Genomic DNA, 13229 nt, shown 5'->3' on the forward strand with positions numbered 1-13229 from the left:
GGCCCATTGTCCCAGTCTATCAAGATCTTTTTGGATCCTGAGCTTGTCTTCTGGGGAGTTGGCTATTCCTGTCAGCTTAGTGTCATCTGCAAATTTGAGTAGTTCCCCTTCTATTCCCTCATCTAAGTCATTTATGAAGATATTGAAGTATACTCGGTCTAAAATGGAACCTTGTGGTACCCCACTGCTTACTTCCCTCCATGTAGATGTAGTATCATTAAAGACTACTCTTTGAATACAATTTTATGCGAGTTACAAATCCACCTGGTGGCAATGTTGTATACCCCACATTTTTCTAGCTTACCAAGACGTAGGTGTCGAATGCCTTGCTGAAGTCTAAGTATACTATGTCCACAGCATTTCACTGGTCTACTAATTTAGTCACTTTGTCATGGTGGCACAGTGGTTAAACTGCAGTACTGCAGACTACGTAATTTCATTGCATTCAGCTCTCAAAAGATAACCATTATACATATATTGCCCCCCTACACAAACATATATGCCCTTGAAAAGTCTCTTGAAGTCCCAATTGGTTCAAAATGCAGCAGCCCATATGGCTTTATGCAGATCCAGATGTGCAGAGGTGTCTTCTCTTCTGTGGGAGCCGCTGATTTGCTTCCAGGTCCTATTCAAGGTGCTGGTGATCATCTTTAAAATACTACAAGGCTTGCAACCAGGTTATTTGAAGCAGGGGTGCCCCAGCTCTGTACCACAAACCGATAGTGGTTCTCAACCGGTTAGTAACTGTGCCACACAAGCAAGTGAAGCTTCATTTGCACATGCAGAGTGTTCCTGCACATGTGCAGGTAAGCATAGGTAAGCAAAAAGTAAGGTTCTACATTTAGGCAAGAAAAATAAAATGCACAAGTACAGTATATGGGATACCTGGCTCAATAGTAGGAACTGTGAGAGGGATCTTGAAATCCTAATGGACAACCACTTAAATAGGAGCCAGCCGTGTGCAGCAGTTGCCAAAAAAGACAACAGAGTTCTAGGCTGCATCAAGAGAGGGATGGAATCAAGATCACATGAAGTGTTAATGCCACTTTATAAGGCCTTGGTAAGGCCACACTTGGAATACTGCATTCAGTTTTGGTCACCACAATGTAGAAAAGATGTGGAGACTCTAGAAAGAGTGCAGAGAAGAGCAACAAAGATGATTAGGGACTGGAGGCTAAAACATATGAAGAACGGTTGCAGGAACTGGGTATGTCTATAATCTCTTCTTAAAAACTCCCAGTGTTGGGAGGATTCACTAGAAATCAAATAAAAAGTTCACAACTTCTGGAGGCAAGTTGTTCCACTTATTAATTGTTCTAACTGTCAGAACATTTATCCTTAGTTCTAAGTTGCTTCTCTCCTTGATTAGTTTCCACCCATTGCTTCTTGTTCTACCCTCAGGTGCCTTGGAGAATAGTTTGACTCCCTCTTCTTTGTGGCAACCCCTGAGATATTGGAAGACTGCTATCATGTCTCTCCTAGTCCTTCTTTCTCTTAAGCTAAACATACCCAGTTCCTGCAACCGTTCTTCATATGTTTCAGCCTCCGGTCCCCTAATCCTCTTTCTTGCTCTTCTCTGCACTCTTTCTAGAGTCTCCACATCTTTTCTACATCGTGGCGACCAAAACTGAATGCCGTATTCCAAGTGTGGCCTTCCCAAGGCCTTATAAAGTGGTATTAACACTTCACGTGATCTTGATTCTGTCCCTCTGTTGATGCTCTTGTTGAACCCCTGAGATTGTAAATGTGGTCATTGATTGATTGCAGTTACTTTTCACGGTTGTACCTGAATGACCACTTTCAGAGACACTTGGTAAACAAGGGCTACCTTGTGTTATAGCAAGTAGTCATAATATAGAGTGCCAGTTTGGTTTGGTTTAGTGGTTAAGGCATCAGGCTAGAAACGGACACTATGAATTCCAGTTCCTCCCTAGTCATGAAGGAGCTTGGTTGAGTCCTTCCCTCTCAGAAGGAAGCAATGGTAAACCACTTCCCAAAAATTTGCCAAGAAAAGTGCAGGAATTTGTTCAGGCAATTGCCAGGTGCCAATCACCAACACGGCTCATGCAAATATCAGAGTATAGCATTGATGCACTGGATTTGGGGCTAATATATTCCTAACATATTTGATGAAACATGTTCCACTTGAACATATGTCGTCACCATCATCTACTCATAGTTGGTGGAACTGCCAAGGCTTGAGGCAACTTTGATTTTCTAATAAGAAGAGAGGGGGGTGTACTCAGAATCTGACAAAGTTCCAATAGTTTTAGATTAAAATATGCCTGTATGGAGAGGAGGGTCTTAAACTGGTTAAGCAGCATCAGCAAAATCACTTGACTTGTGACAAGATTGAGCAGAACAGGAGGAGGTATTCACTGGGGGTGAAGTCTGGAAAGATACGTGGAAGGAAAAAGGAGAAAACATGCAAAGATGTTGCCTTGTCTTCTAATTGCTTTCATTGTTGTGCTTGTGATTGCACAGTACCTGAAAATACTATGGATGGCGCGAAAGCTTCCTCCTGGACCGATGCCTTTCCCAGTTATTGGAACACTGTGGCAGATGAGATTTGACTTTTCTTATGAGAATCTTATCACGGTATTTATAAACTCTCTTCAACTTGGCTTAGAACAGCTGAAATACCCCTTAGAATTAAAGTGAGGCTATTATTAAGGGTGATCTGGAGAATTGAGGGGATGTTGGGATGCTTCCGTCAGAAAAAGAGTTAAGTATCTGCTCATCCATGAAGAAGGGAGGGAAGAGGGAAGAGATGATGGGTGGGAAGGTATAGGACAGGACCCAGCAATCTCTCTGGCTGAGGGTCTGGAAGGTGATAATTTCTTCTGGATGTCTGATGCTTAAAATGAGGCCCTATGCTCTGCTCCCTAGGTGGCTCAGTGGCTAAGACGCTGAGCTTGTTGATCAGAAAGGTCGGCAGTTCGAATCCCTAGTGCTGCATAACGGAGTGAGCTCCCGTTACTTGTCCCAGCTTCTGCCAACCTAGCAGTTCGAAAGCATGTAGAAATGCAAATAGAAAATATAGGAACCACCTTTGGTGGGAAGATAACAGTGTTCCGTGCACCTTCAGTATTTAGTCATGCCGGCCACATGACCACGGAGACACCTTTGGATGGTGCTGGGTCTTCAGCTTTGAAACAGAGACTAGAACTGCCCCCTAGAGTCGGGAACGACTAGCACATATGTGCGAGGGGAACCTTTATCTTTATGCTCTGCTCAGTTGCCTTCATCTTCCTTCTTTCTGAAATAAGGAAGATATTTAAGCTGAAGCTGTACCAAGCCCAACTTGCTGCTCCATCCATCTCGTCAGCAGCCTTTGCAAGGCACACCTGGCAGCAGTTTTCTTACCTTTCAACTAAACAAATTATGGAAATATAAGGTGAAAGGGTCTTTCCACCTTTGCAAGCAGTTCATGCCACAAACCCACACTGGTCCCATCTTTTTTTTCTGCTCTTGTTCTTATTCATCTCATTCCTGGATATGACTGAGAGAACCTTAAACTGTCCTTCCAAGGAAAGGCTGCTCCCAAGCATTTCCAAGCCACAATTGGTTATGTACATAAAGGGAGGATTTCTTCCAAGAAATCCTGTTTACTCTAGTTCTGGCATAAGATTTTCATAATATTTCTTGCAGACCTTTTAAAAATACTGTTGAACTAACCTGTACCATAATTAATGAAATAGTTCTTACTATTGGCAAGAATCACAAGGAGGGGCCTCAGAGAAGATTGTGTTGTTCTCTATAGATAAAAAAAAGTTGTCTTAATGATTAGACTAGATGAAACCTGTTGCTAAAGCATGTTGAAGGCTTGTCTAGTTGAAAATAATTCAGGTACTTTTAGAAATCTTGTACGGACTCATTGGAAGCATTCTATGCTTGTCTTATCTTATGTTGGAAGCAGTAGGATAAAGCCATCATACCGTTTTCAGCATAAATTTTTCCCTTGAGAAACTTTTTAGCAGCCTTACCCCCTTGGAAAAGGTTGAGAAAGCAACCTCTCATTTCTTATCATTCAAGGATTCACAAATGTCAGTCAATTCCAGTTTTCTCCAATGGTGATTCTCAACCTCATGTAGTGACGTGGTGGCTCCGTGGCTAAGTCGCTGAGCTTGTTGATCAGTAGGATGAGCAGTTTGGCGGTTCAAATCCCTAGCGCCATATAACAGAGTGAGCTCCCGTTACTTGTCCCAGCTTCTGCCAACCTAGCAGTTCAAAAGCATGTAAAAATGCAAGTAGAAAAATAAAAACCACCTTTGGTGGAGAGTTAACAGTGTTCCGTTTGCTTCGGCATTTAGTCGTGCCAGCCACATGACCACGGAGACATCTTTGGACAGCGCTGGCTTTGAAACGGATAATGAACACCGCCCCCTAGAGTCGGGAACGACTAGCACATATGTGCGAGGGGAAGGGGGGAACCTCAACAATGTTAAGATGTGTGGGCTTTAACTTCCATGCTGGTTAGGGAATTCTAGGAGATGAAATTTCACATATGCTAAAGTTCCTGAGATTGAGAAACAGTGTTCTACAAAAAGGTAATTTTTGAGGAGTCCTTGGTGCTCTCTGAGCTTGTTTGTTTTTTTGCAGATGTTTCATTATCCAACTAGGGAACATCATCAGTGCTAGTAAGAAATGGGTTTTGAGAGCAAAGCCCACTCCTTACTAGTACTGATAATGTCACCTAGTTTGGGTAATGAAAATTTGCAAGAAAATACCAGTAAGCAGGCTCAGGGAGCACCAAGGACGCCTCATTTCAATCCTGAGCTACACATATTCTCCTTTAAAGATAATTTTTGTCTGAAAACATTGAACTATTGAGCACTCAGATTTCCTGACAGTTAGAACAACTGAGCAGTGGAACAACTTATCTCTAGAAGGTGTGAATGCTCCAACACTGGAACTTTTTAAGAAGTGATTGCACAACCATTTATTTGAAAATGGTACAGGGTTTCCTGCTTGAGCAGGGGGTTGGAAGACCTTCAAGATCCCTTTCAATTCTGTTAAAGACAAACTTAGGTGAGATCTAGGTGAGATCCATAATAGTGTATTGTTCTGAGCCCCCTTCCTCCGTTGCCCACACAGAACACACACTCCGGAACAGTACCAGGGAACAAGGTTTATTACACAAACCAACAGAAGGTTCCGTGGCAGCAAGCCACCAAGACAAAACTCACAAGAACACAACACAAAAGCAGCTATCCAGCTTGCTAGAATTCCAGACTAGAACTTCTGGCATAAGTCTTCTGTTGACTGCTGCAAAGGGCGTATGCACAGTCAACCCTTTTATAACCTGGAAAGGGAGCCTCCCAAACAGCAGCTGAGAGCTCTTTACCACCTATAATTACGCCCACGCTCCTTGCGTCTATGGGCACGACGGTAACGGGCGTCCAGAAACTCCCTGCTGAGTTCTGACTCACTGTCTCGTGACTCTTCCCCGCTGCTCCAAGGCATGGCATCGGGAGCCCCCCTCCTCTGGCTCTCACCGCTGCTCCATGCCTCAGGCGCCTCCTGGTGGCCGACCAGACTCTCGGATCCCTGCTCAGTGTCCGAACCCTGTCCAGGGTCGCCCATCTCCTCTGGAGCTGACTCGTAGGGACCCTCACTCTCGGAGTCTGGTGGCAGCGGCACCTGCTGGGCCACAACACTATCCCTCACCGCAGGGCCCTTCCCCCGGGCCTGACGCTCGGGATGCGGTCGGGAGGGAAATTGTACATGATAGGCCCGCACCAAAGCTGGAGCATGCACAGCCGTCGCATTGGTCCAGGTCCCCCTGTCCGAGTCCTCGTTCGCCCAGTCGACCAAATACTGGAACCGACCATTGAGCCATCTCGAGTCACGGATCCGGGTCACTCTGTGCGATGGTTGTGCGTGCACCTCACGCGACGACGGCAGGGGCGAAGAGGGACGTCGAGGACAATCCGACCGCTCAGGGATCAGGAGCGAGCGATGGAACACCGGGTGTACTCGCATCGAGTGCGGGAGGGTCAGGCGATAAGTCACCGGGTTGATAACGGCCTCAACAGGGAACGGCCCAAGATACCGGTAGTCTAACTTCCTCGTAGGCCGGTGGGATGGAAGATGCCGCGTGGACAGCCACACGCGATCCCCCACAGCCAATTCCGGCACCGCACAGCGAGACCTGTCCGCCACCCGCTTGTAATCCTCCTTCGCCTGATTCAAATAGCGGCGCACCATCTGGTGAACCGCCTGAAGCTCAGAGAGGAAATCCTGCGCTGCGGGGACCGGAGAGTCCACGGGGGTGAGAGGGAAAAAACGAGGGTGGTACCCAACGTTCGCCATGAAAGGCGTCGTCCATGTGGAGGTATGCTGCGAGTTGTTAAACGGAAACTCCGCCACGGCTAGGTACTCCGCCCAATTGTTCTGCTGCTGGTTCACGAAGCAGCGCAGATATTGTTCCAGAATCCCAATCACCTTCTCCGTCCCCCCATCGGTTTCGGGATGGTGCGCCAAGGATAAACACACTTGGACGTTAAGAGCAGCCATCAGCCCTTTCCAGAACTGGGCCGTAAATTGTGTACCACGATCGGAGACGACCCGGTCAGGTAGGCCGTGCAGCCGGAACACGTGCTGGATGAACATGCGGGCGGTGGCGCGGGCTGTCGGCAATCTCCGGCAGGGGATGAAATGCGCCATCTTGGTGAGCATGTCCACCACCACCAGGACCATAGTGAAACCGGACGATGGAGGCAGTTCCGTCAAGAAGTCCATGGACACAGCTCCCCAGGGTCTGTCCGGGGTCGGCAATGGCTGTAGCAAGCCTGGAGGAGCTCCCGTTGCTGATTTGGCCTGTCGACACTGCACACACGATGTGACGTACGTCTGCACGTCGTGTCGCAGGCGAGGCCACCAAAAAGTACGGGAAACCAGGTGCAAGATTTTGAACAGGCCAAAATGTCCTGCTGATGGGAGAGAACCAATCCACGGAGCGGTCCTGCAGGCACGTAGAGCCGATCCTGATACCTCAAAAGGTCCTTGTCAAAGGTCCACGGGGATGTCGGCCCTACCTCTGCCTGCCGTTGTTCCACCCACTCGTCATTCCGCTGCGCCTCCCGTATCAAAGACCGTAAATCCACGGGTTCCTGGAGTGCAGTGAAGGACTCGAAGGGTAGGACTGTCCGGGGGGGAAGTGAATCTGCAGGGTCTGAGTACTCCGGCTTTCTAGACAGGGCATCCGCCCTTTGGTTCAAGGCACTGGGGATATACGTGACCTTGAAATGGAACCGGGCAAAAAATAGAGACCACCGGATCTGGCTTTGATTCAGCTTACGCGCTGTTGTCAAAAACTCCAAATTCCGATGGTCCGTCCGGACTTCGACCTGATGCCTGGCCCCCTCCAGGTGATGTCGCCAGGCCTCGAAAGCCGCCTTGATAGCCAGCAACTCCTTCTCCCAGATGGTATAATTGCGCTCGGAAGGATTGAGTTTCCGAGAGTAATAAGCGCAAGGGAAAAGGGTACCATCAGGGGCGTGAGCCTACAATAACACCGCCCCCACCGCGATGTCAGACGCATCCACCTCGACTACAAAGGGGCGATGGGGATCAGGGTGTTTCAAGATCAGCTCCCTCGTAAAAGTGCGCTTCAAGGCCACGAACGCCTGTTGTTCCGTGTGCCCCCAGTGAAACGGCACTTTCTTTTGCAGGAGCCGTGTGAGGGGCGCGGTCAAGAAAGCAAAGCTGGGGATGAAGGACCGGTAATAGTTGGCAAACCCGAGGAGTCTTTGAACGTCTTTCATCCGTCAAGGAGATTGCCAACTACGTAACGCCTCCACCTTGCCTGGCTCCATCTCAATTCCTTCAGGGGATATACGGTGCCCCAGGAACTCTATGGTGGTCTGCCAGAACTGACACTTTTCCAGCTTGGCAAATAGGCGATGCTCTCGAAGTCGCTGCAAGACCTGATGTAGGTGATGTAGATGATCCTTCCGAGACGTGGAGTAGATCAAGATGTTGTCCAGGTAAATGACGACAAACTGATCCAAAAGGTCCCGAAAGATATCATTCATAAAATTTTGGAAGACAGCCGGGGCATTGGTCAACCCGAATGGCATGGCCGTATACTCGAAATGTCAGTATCGGGTGCCAAAGGCTGTCTTCCATTCATCCCCCGCCCTGACTCGGACCAGATTGTAAGCCCCACGTAAGTCCAGTTTTGTGAACACCGCTGCCTCCTGGAGCCGCTCCAACAACTCAGGAATCAGAGGCAACGGGTAACGGTTGCGTATCGTGATGGCATTCAAGCGCCGGTAATCGCAACAAAGTCTTAGATCCCCGGTCTTCTTTTTGACGAACAAAACCAGGGCAGACAAAGGCGAAGACAAAGCCCGGATGAACCCCCGGGCGAGGTTCTTGTCAATAAAGTCCCGCAATGCGGCCAACTCCGGTTCAGACATGGAGTATAACCGGCCCGTCGGGAGTTTCACATCAGGTACCAGGTCAATGGGATAGTCGTAAGGCTGGTGCGGTGGCAATTGATCCGCCTCCTGTTCGCTAAAAACATCCGCGAACTCCACTAAATCCGGCGGCACTGTCACCTTGGCCGAACTGGGCACCTGAGCCGCACAAACATGACGGGTGTGGTCGATGCATTGCAAGGACGGGAACGAGATCCGATTCTGCGACCAGTAGATCTGAGGGTCATGCGCCCGCAGCCAAGCCAAGCCCAACACCATGGGGAAATGCAAACCCGAAGCCACGTAAAATTGAATGGCCTCCTCATGCTCCCCAAGGATCAGGCACAAAGGCTGCGTGGTGTTCTTGATGGGCCCAGACAGAAGCACCCGACCGTCAATGGTCTCCACTCGCATCGGAGGGTCTACCGGACACAGAGGGACGTGGTATTTTGTAGCAAATGCTGCATCCATAAAGTTTGTGGTAGCCCCGGAATCGACCAAGGCATGGGCTGGAATGCCCTGCGGACTACCCGACAAGAGAATGTGCGCTGCTAAAATCATATGCCGTGGAGGCCCCTCCGCCTCTCTTCCGGCCTGTGCCCGACCCGAAGTCTTCCTCAGATCGGGCTTCCCCCATTTCCTGATACGGAGGTTCATCGTTGAGGGGAGGCCGTAGACCGTGCAGCCCCTCTACCTCCCTTCTTGGGGCAAACCATAGCCAGATGTCCCAGATCCCCACAGTAAAAACACAACCCCCCTGCACGCTGCCTATCCATCTCCGTGCGTGACAAGCGGGGTCTAGCTGCACCCAACTCCATGGGCTCCTCCCGTGTGACAGGAGTCTCCTGTGGAACTGGCACTCTTGTAACCTCCCGGGACGCTCGGCGAGGCCTCCGCCTCTGCAGCCGGCCGTCAATCCGGAGGCATAAATGAATCAACGCGTCAAACGTTGGAGGCCTGTCCACTCTCACCAGTTCGTCCTGCAGAGTATCTGACAAGCCGTCCTGAAAAGCATCCATAAGGGCTGGCTCATTCCACTCAGAGTCCTGACTGAGCAACCGGAAGTCGCTGACGTAATCCAGTAAAGAACCACGCCCTTGGTACAACTCTTTCAGGAGTCTGGAGGCTGTTTCCCCCTTGATGGGATCCTCAAACATCAGCCGAAGATGAGTGCAAAAGCCCTGAAAGTCATTCAGCAAGGGGCTCGGCTGAGACAGCAAAGGAGTAGCCCACCTTGCTGCTGTGCCTGAGAGCAAGCTAATAATAAATCCCACCTTTGTCTGGTCGGTGGGAAAGTCCTCCGCTCTCAAGCCGATAAACAACCGGCATTCGCCCAGGAACGCCGAGAAAAGTTTTGGACTGCCATCAAACCTATCCGGCATGGCCACTGGGCATTTCCTCCATTGCTGCTGGGGAGGTGGGGGGTTGACAGGAGCAGACAGCTGTGCAACTTGCGCTGTTAACAAGGCAAGTTGCTGTGCGAAGAGGGCATTCTCCGCCTGGAGTTGCTCCATTATTGCTGAATGGAGGTTCGTTGGGGGCAGCAGTCAAACTGTTCTGACCCCCCTTCCTCCGTTGCCCACACAGAACACACACTCCGGAACAGTACAAGGGAACAAGGTTTATTGCACAAACAGACAAGAGGTTCCGTGGCAGCAAGCCACCAAGACAAAACTCACAAGAACACAACACAAAAGCAGCTATCCAGCTTGCTAGAATTCCAGACTAGAACTTCTGGCATAAGTCTTCTGTTGACTGCTGCAAAGGGCGTATGCACAGTCAACCCTTTTATAACCTGGAAAGGGAGCCTCCCAAACAGCAGCTGAGAGCTCTTTACCACCTATAATTACGCCCACGCTCCTTGCGTCTATGGGCACGACGGTAACGGGCGTCCAGAAACTCCCTGCTGAGTTCTGACTCACTGTCTCGTGACTCTTCCCCGCTGCTCCAAGGCATGGCATCGGGAGCCCCCCTCCTCTGGCTCTCACCGCTGCTCCATGCCTCAGGCACCTCCTGGTGGCCGACCAGACTCTCGGATCCCTGCTCAGTGTCCGAACCCTGTCCAGGGTCGCCCATCTCCTCTGGAGCTGACTCGTAGGGACCCTCACTCTCGGAGTCTGGTGGCAGCGGCAACGGCACCTGCTGAGCCACAACACTGTATGATGATGTAAAATGAATAGAACTGTTGTTACATGACCAGCTGAAATGTTCTGATTCGGCAGGGCCAATCATAGGTTGTATTTGTTAGGAATGTAAGCTAACAGTTGGGTTAGCAATATATAAACCAGGATAGTAGTACTGTAGCTTTAAGTACTGCTGTTTTCTTTGAGACTTCAAATATCTCTTAGTATTACACTTCTAATCTCATTATAGGCTAAAAATAATTTAGATAACACTATAGTCTTCCTGATGGCATGCTTGCTTTAAGAAAAGTTTTTGTGTAAAATGCAAATGATTCCAAATGATTTCTGAAGGGTGAATAGTGCTTACGTATTAGCAATGGCTTCATCTGAACTGGTCTTAAATTTATTTTTACTCTCCATGTATCTGCAGCTAGCAAAGAGTCATGGGAACGTCTTCACCTTGTGGTTGGGACAGTTACCAATAATTATACTCAACGGATTTGAGGCAGTGAAGGAAGGTCTGACAGCCCACCCAGAAGACATGAGTGGACGGCCGACAAGTCCTTTTTTTGAAAAACTTGGCAAAAGGAAAGGTGAGTTTAATGAATTTCCTGTAGAATCAGCTCACTGAAGAGCATGTGAAGAAGGCTTTGCCAGTAGAATTCTATGAAAGTAAAATGTTATAAAGAAGCTATGGAAACAGTGGCATCAGAAAGATGAAATAAGAATAAGAATTTGAGCAACAATTTCCCCCTGACACTTAGCTCTAATCTATGTTGAGACCTCGGTGACCAGTCAGGTGTCAATAGGCAACAGGCTTAAACCAAAGTGGAATGCCTAATAGGATATTATTGAATAAGTGTTAGGGAGTTAATAGAATGATATACCAATCCATCTCTTTTCATCATCCCAGGAAGCCCAAGAATGGTGACAAACAGATGCCTTAAACCCTACAGTATATACAGAGACATTTCCGGGGCTTTGAGTCAGAGGTGGTAGTCAGCAGGTTCTGATCGGAGAACTGGTAGCAGAAATTTTGAGTAGTTCGGAGAACCGGTAAATACTACCTCTGCCTGGCCCCGACCCTATCTATTCTCTGCCTCCCGAGTCCCAGCTGATTGGGAGGAAATGGGGATTTTGCAGTAACCTTCCCTTGGAGTAGGGAGGGAATGGAGATTTTACAATATCCTTCCCATGCCACACTCACCATTCCACGCCCACAAAGCCTTGCTATGCCACGCCCACCATGCCACGCCCACAGAACCAGTAGTAAAAAATGTTGAATCCCACCACTGCTTTGAGTCTACCTCAAGGTTCAAACTTTCTAGGGGCTTCCCCCTCCTTTTAATATTTGTTTTGAATGTAAATTATGTAGTGTATGTAAATAGCAGCATCTGGAGCTGGTTCAAACTTTCTAGGGGCTTCCCCCTCCTTTTAATATTTGTTTTGAATGTAAATTATGTAGTGTATGTAAATAGCAGCATCTGGAGCTGGTTCAAACTTTCTAGGGGCTTCCCCCTCCTTTTAATATTTGTTTTGAATGTAAATTATGTAGTGTATGTAAATAGCAGCATCTGGAGCTGGTTCAATTATATTTCTTATCTTAACTTTAAATGGTGAAATCTTTTTAGGAAAGATTCTAAGCCAGTGTTTCTCAACCTTAGCAGTTTGAATACGTGGACTTCAACTCCCAGAATTATCCAGACAAAATAGGGGAAGGTATGGCAGGGATTAGAAAACCCCTGAGATATTGGAACTCTGCTATCCTGTCTCCCCTAGTCCTTCTTTCTATTAAACTAGACGTACCCAGTTCCTGCAACCGTTCTTCATATGTTTTAGTCTCCTAATCCTCTTTGTTGCTCTTCTCTGCACTCTTTCTAGAATCTCCACATCTTTTCTACAGTGTGGCGACCAAAACTGAATGCTGTATTCCAAATGTGGCCTTCATAAGGCATTATAAAGTGGTATTAACCCTTCACATGATTCTATCCCTCTGTTGATGCAGCCTAGAACTGTGTTGGCTTTTGGGGCAGCTGCTCCACAGTGAAAAAGAAAAAAGGACTCCACACCACTAATTCTTTGCCAATCTTCTACAATGCAAATTTTTGGTTTTTGTTTTAGTCCTGGTTTTTGGCTTGCTTCTTAATTCTGGCCTTAATGGGGAAACAGAGATAAATACCAGATTTATTAATGACTTAAAATCCTGGGCAAGCAGGATGGATGGATGGATGGATGACAGACAGACAGACATGACTGCTAACTAAAGTCAAAAAGAAAACCCCATTTTAAAATACCCACTGGTGAAGTAGGGGGAAATTACAGATATACAGTTTCCAAGGTTGTCTAGCCCAACCCCTTTTCTTCCAATAAATCTGACTAGTAAGACTTGTGCAACACCACCATTCCAGGCTGCGAAAGGCTCCTGGTAACTTGACGTGAAATCTACCTGAAATGCAATAGGATTCATGCCATCTAGAGAGCGCAGATCCCTGCTATTTCTAAACGCCTCCCCCAAATTTCATCCTCCTCTATCATAGCCACGGTGAGATGGGCACCATTTAAGTGCAATAATAAATAAATAAAAATAGTTTGGGGATGTATTTTTTTCAATCAAATCTCAAAATCAGTACATCTTGAAACTGCAAACTCCAGTCATGCTCTGTTTGAATATGAAATCGCT

At 47.8% G+C, this 13229-nt stretch overlaps 1 protein-coding gene across 2 annotated transcripts in view; it reads left to right on the forward strand.

The window, feature by feature from the left end:
- Window positions 1-2384: 2384 nt before the first annotated feature.
- LOC309393646 (cytochrome P450 2J6-like) overlaps window positions 2385-13229 on the forward strand; it is a 64723-nt gene continuing 53878 nt past the window's right edge. For both annotated transcript variants that reach the window (XR_014175624.1, XM_081956095.1), the window contains exons 1-2: window positions 2385-2598; window positions 10980-11142. Coding sequence is in view for 1 of the 2 variants with exons in the window: in XM_081956095.1 (XP_081812221.1) it covers window positions 2434-2598; window positions 10980-11142 (328 nt within the window). In the remaining variant the exon portion in view is untranslated. The remainder of the gene's footprint in view (window positions 2599-10979; window positions 11143-13229) is intronic.

Source organism: Natrix helvetica (assembly GCF_964273705.1).
Source record: "Natrix helvetica genome assembly, chromosome: 5".
NCBI classification, from domain to species: domain Eukaryota; kingdom Metazoa; phylum Chordata; class Lepidosauria; order Squamata; family Natricidae; genus Natrix; species Natrix helvetica.